This window comes from Manacus candei, unplaced genomic scaffold, assembly GCF_025592945.1.
Source record: "Manacus candei isolate 608988 ecotype Guabito, Panama unplaced genomic scaffold, ASM2559294v1 h1tg000088l, whole genome shotgun sequence".
In the NCBI taxonomy this organism is placed as follows: Eukaryota; Metazoa; Chordata; class Aves; order Passeriformes; family Pipridae; genus Manacus; species Manacus candei.
The window spans coordinates 6,927,890-6,933,015 of NW_026138136.1; the positions used below are offsets into that span (position 1 = coordinate 6,927,890).

A 5,126-nucleotide genomic window follows, 5' to 3' on the forward strand; every position below is an offset into this window, starting at 1 on the left:
GACTAAATAGGTCTTTAGTAAAAAGTCTTGAAGTAGTTTTACAGAAAAAGAGGAGAGATCAGACATTCTTCCTGATGCTCATCGTTTTCAGTGACATTATTTTCCTGTTCTGTCTCTAGGGATTGCTTTAGATAACAAAGGTGCATCTGACATGTTCCCTTCTGAGGCAGCAGAATGGCTCTGCTACCATGCCTTCATTGTCAAACTGTCAAATCACAAAGTTGTTTACAAATGCCTGCTAACGCCCTTAAAAATCTGTAAGTATTCAACTATTTTTACAGTTTTATCTAAGGTTATTTTTAATAAATATTGGCAAGTAATGGATTTTTCAAATTTTCTCATCGTAAAATGTTGTTATAAAATGTACATTAATATGCTTTCTGATTTTAATCAAATTTACTAAGGATAAGTAGGCAAATTAAAATGGTATGTTTTTCAGCACTGCGTGTTCTAGAGCCTTGTCCTTACAGGACAGTTCTTGATGCTTGGCACTTAATAAGTTTGTGCAGTTCAGAAGGCTTAATAAGATTGAGGTAATCATATAAGCATTCTCAGCAGGTTTAACTAAATGAAATACAAATGCTCAGGCTCCGATTTTTAAAAATGTAGATTAACTGGCAACTAAATAAGCTCCTCTGACAATTTAAACTTTTACCAAAAAGTGTCACTGGGGTCACTTTGAAACAGAAACACTGACTGCACTTCATGTCCTGTATTCTTACAGAGTTGTGGTGTTGGCATCCTTCTGACACTTCTACTTGGTAAAGAAGCTGTCTGTGTCCCTGGCTTCTGGGGAGCTCTCTCCTTAAGCAGTTGTGTGGTCTGTCCGTTGGTCAGCCACAGAAATAATAGAATTTTCAGTTCTAAGATGCTAAAAGTGAACAGCAGGAGGTTTTCCTGAAGCAGTTCAGTACTGTTGATGAATTTAGCTGTGCTGAAGGCCAGACTCTCAATGCTGACTCTGAATGAGTCATTGCTTGGGCAGTTTTATTATACAATACTGAGAAATTCTTCAGTCTCATTCTGGAATAACATCTATTTGATTTGAAATGTATCATAAGCTTACTTTGATACCTGTACTGAGGACCAGTGCCCCCAAAGGAGAGCAGTTCTCCTTTTGAAAGGAAGCATTTTCTTCCCAGATCAAAGGCTTGCAGCAATGCCTGAGTGCACAGTCTGATTTTTGGTGGTGCAGTGTGAATGTATCAAGATGTCACTTAAACTTTGACAGGAAACAGACTTGATTGAGATTCTACCAGCCATGTTCTTGACAGCTATGGACTTTCTGTATGGAGCAGAACTCCAGCAGCCTCTCCCAGAGAAGGTCCTTCTCTGAGTTACTCACTGACACCAAAACCAGAGGCCCCATGTCTGGTTACTGCTGCAGAGAAGTACCAGGGGTGGCTACTTGCTTCACTTGGAGAGGGCAGGAACTGAAAAACTAAGCAGGGAATGCAGTAGTCATACCCTGTAGGACAATGGCTTCTATGGGAGCTGCCTCACTTCTCCAAGATCCATATAGGGCACATTTGAGTTTTCGTCTTTAATGAAGAATGTTTTGCTCTTGGGATCTTTGACTGGCAGACCACAATCCAAACCAAAGCTCCCTCATCTTTCTCTGTGCATGCTTTACTATTGAATCTGACAGTACCTTCAGGGTGAGGGCGCAGCCCCAGGCAGCGTTATTGCTCAGTAGAATCTTGTCTTCCATGGCTGCATGCATCTGCCATAAAAGTGGTTTCTGCCCTCCACAGAACCCCCCCACCACAAGTGGCAGGGAAAATGGGCTGGGAAGTAAGGTGCAGTTTCCCTAGTGGGAATAGTGGTTGTCACTAGGCTCCTTCTGCTGTACCCATACAGCTGCCTGCCTAACTGCAGTACTGACCTGAAACTTGCGTGTGGTCCAAGCCTGTGTGCACAGTTTCTAGCCCAAGAAGGGAAAGAGGGAAGGCTGACCATCTATCAGTTGGCTTCTCTGGCAGTGAGAATTGCCCCTGAGAAATGGAATCATCCTTCTTCCTAAATTCCTGGAAAGCCTATTAACACTCTACTTGCTGAGTATTGTGGAGGTGGAGCAGGAAAAGTCCAAAGGTCAGTAGAAAGTTAGTGGTGATGTTTTCTTGAAAAGAGTAATTTCCAGCTATTCTTTCATAAATCTTACCTTATCTAAGGCAGAATCTGTTCATCACATCCACAGTGTCAAGACAACGCAGTCTTTTTATCTACAGGGCCCAGTTTCTTTTGTAAATGTCTGAGACTTCAGGTAAACTGCTGAAAGGTCAAGGGTTTAGAGATCTTTGCTTCATAGCTACCTAAACAATTAGCAGGCATTGACTCATTTCTACTGTGAAAGTAAGACAAAATTTTTTGTCTTACTTCTGGAAATCAGGTAGCATGTGTAGATGTTGGAATAGTCATGACAGGGAAGTCACTAACTCAGGTGTGGTCCTGTAAAGTTAGCTCAGTGCGGTAGAATAATCTGTAGCACAGGATAACCAAGGCTGGTAATAGCCCCTGTGTTGACTTAACAGCTACATTTTTTTGTTGTCATTTTTGAGTTTGTATTGGCTGTATAAAACCTATTACCCCTGTAAGATCATATTGTTGATAGTAATTTTTATAAACATGGGGGTTTTTGTGTCCCTGCACATGCCTTTCCATTACTCTCCACAGGAAATTAATACCAAGCTCATAGGTTTTGGGGAGGAGGTTCTTCCCCCAATTCCCAAACCTTTTAAATATGAGCTTCAGGGGCTTGTCAGTACGAGTTGTCATCATTCTTCAGAGTTAAGTATTTAAAACATAGTTACTGTTTAACATCTCTCCTATTATTACCAGCAGGGAAAGGAGCAAGAGTCTTTCTTTATCATGATAAGATATAAATACATCATTTGTCTCCTTTCCAAGTAAAGGACAAATGTTTACTGAGCACTCCTGCCTTTCTGCACCATTGACAATTTTGCTGACTCTGTTTAGGTGATGGACTTAAACTGTTGCTAGGATTTTACGTGTCCCTCCTAATCTTTAAAAAGTCCTTTTTACTGCCTGTAATTCTGTTGATGGGGCATTCACTGACCTTCTGTGTTTCAAACTGTTATGTTCTCCTATAAAAAATTAATTCCTGATAATCTCATTTAGTCTTCAGTATTTTCCACCATAAGGGTGGCTTTCCAGTTAACCTCTCTTCTCCTGCATGGAAACACAGCGGGGAGAATTACTGTTTCCAGTCTTATAGCAAAAGGTGCATTTTCCACATGATTTTATTTTTTTTAATCTTTTTTGCATATGTCAGTTCCAGGCATAGGCAATGACATATCTGAAAGTAGAGGGGAAAAGAAACAGTTTGGGAATACTTTCCTGCGACAGATAAGGACCTGTCCCTTGTCCTTAGCATTGTTTAAAACAGGGTCTTTCAAAGTAACTGTGGTTTGACAGAAGGCCTTTTTTGGTGGATAAAGTTATTGAATAAATGGTCTTATACTTTTCAAAAATATTTAATGAAGTTCTCAAATCCAAACAAAGTAGTGTTACAAGAAATGAAAGTAGGAGGAATTTGCTCCTTGGTTTTCTTTTTTAATATTTTCATGTACAATTTTCAGTCTTTTTATTTATTAGCCTTATTTAAAGGTAGAAGAGTGGTAACATTTTATTTCAGCTTTTTTTATCCCCATATTCCAGATGTTTCAACTTTTTAATTGGATTTAGCTATTATTGATTTCATTACTTCATTAGTATTTTCCCCAAACAACAATTGATAGTTACTTGCACTTATGATGAATTACTTCTGATGTTTTGGTAGGTAAGATGCAACTATTCAGGAAGATCTCAAAGGATACTATGGCACTACTGAAGACAGTGACAGAACCGTCTCTTTGTCAAGATTTCAAAACTATCCTGGACTAACAGATTGATATTTATTTTATAATTTTTTCAGGTTTGAAAATAAATGCTATGGCTTTAGGTGACTTTTCTCTCTAGTTTGTTTTGATAGAGTGGACCAAAATCAACTTTGTTCAGAAGTTCGGATACCATACAAGGACTTAAGAAGAATACACAATTTGTTAGTACCTTCTTGTTTGTGTTTTTTTTTGTTTTAAATTCACAGGCTATTTGAAGTAATTTACTTGGTTTCATGCAGTGATTCCCATCCTCTTGATGAAGAAATTAATAATGTTCTGTACAAAATTATGTACTTTCATGTTTCAGTGAGTTGTTTTGAAGGACTGTTCTTTACTTCTCTGTGTTGCAGGCTATTTTATAATAAAGTGCCTGGTTAATTGCAATAACACATACTTATTTCCAGTGCCTTTATTTTATAGTAATCTTTAATATTCTGCCCAGCTGGGTTATGTCATGAAAAACAGTTACCTTCACAGGGCAAGTGCATTCCATGGCATTAGCTAGCAAGATGCACAGGCTGGAAATGTTATGCTTTGGAGGTCACAGCTAGTATATGACAAAATTTCACTGTCCAGACTGGATTTTTTTAGTGCATGTTTTATATATTTTGAATCCTTGGTGATATTTTTAATACAGTGTTATATGGAACAATGCTGGTGCATTTATACCGACAAAACAGAAGTTCTTGATTAGAAAACATACCACATATATTGTTCTTCTGTTTGCATTTACTGTTTTTTATTTAGGTTTATCTTTGCCTCTATAAAAAAAAACAACCTTTTTACAAGGACATATAGTGATAGGACAAGGGGGATGGCTTTAAACTGAAAGAGAGTAGGTTTACATTAGATATAAGGAGGAAATTCTTTACTGTGAGAGAGACGAGACACTGGAACAGGTTGCCCCAAGAAGTCATGGAAGTCTCATCCCTGGCAGACCACCACACAGGGACTGGCAACACAAGTCCTAGAAGCTGATTTGCCATATTGCAATCTCTCCATTAATATCACAACTCAGTTCAAAATGTACAACCAGTCATACAGGTTTGGTTTTTTCTTTCTAAAAAGTGGCACTGTTAAAATAAAAATAAAAAAGGCATAAATAATTGTTCCTACTAGAGATGAAGAACAACCCAGTTGCTTCTCAGCCAGCAGCTCAAACATCTAAACACTCCTGTGCCCCACAATGGTCTGCAGTGATACTGGTGTGAGGGAGCACTATCGTGG

At 38.5% G+C, this 5,126-nt stretch overlaps 2 protein-coding genes across 6 annotated transcripts in view; one reads left to right on the forward strand and one right to left on the reverse strand.

Moving 5' to 3' along the window:
* The window catches only part of TERT (telomerase reverse transcriptase), a 31,544-nt gene extending 26,788 nt beyond the window's left edge, over window positions 1-4,756 (forward strand). For 2 of the 5 annotated variants that reach the window (XM_051812672.1, XM_051812678.1), the window contains exons 15-16: window positions 120-257; window positions 3,800-4,754. In XM_051812672.1, coding sequence (XP_051668632.1) covers window positions 120-257; window positions 3,800-3,903 — 242 coding nt within the window. In that variant the 3' untranslated portion in view covers window positions 3,904-4,754. Of the gene's footprint in view, window positions 1-119; window positions 258-724; window positions 744-3,799 lie in introns of those variants that run through there. The other 3 variants (XM_051812674.1, XM_051812673.1, XM_051812675.1) reach the window with 3 other exon arrangements.
* The window catches only part of LOC127482463 (uncharacterized), a 225,693-nt gene that overhangs the window by 71,341 nt on the left and 149,226 nt on the right, over window positions 1-5,126 (reverse strand). The gene's annotated exons all lie outside the window — the stretch shown is intronic.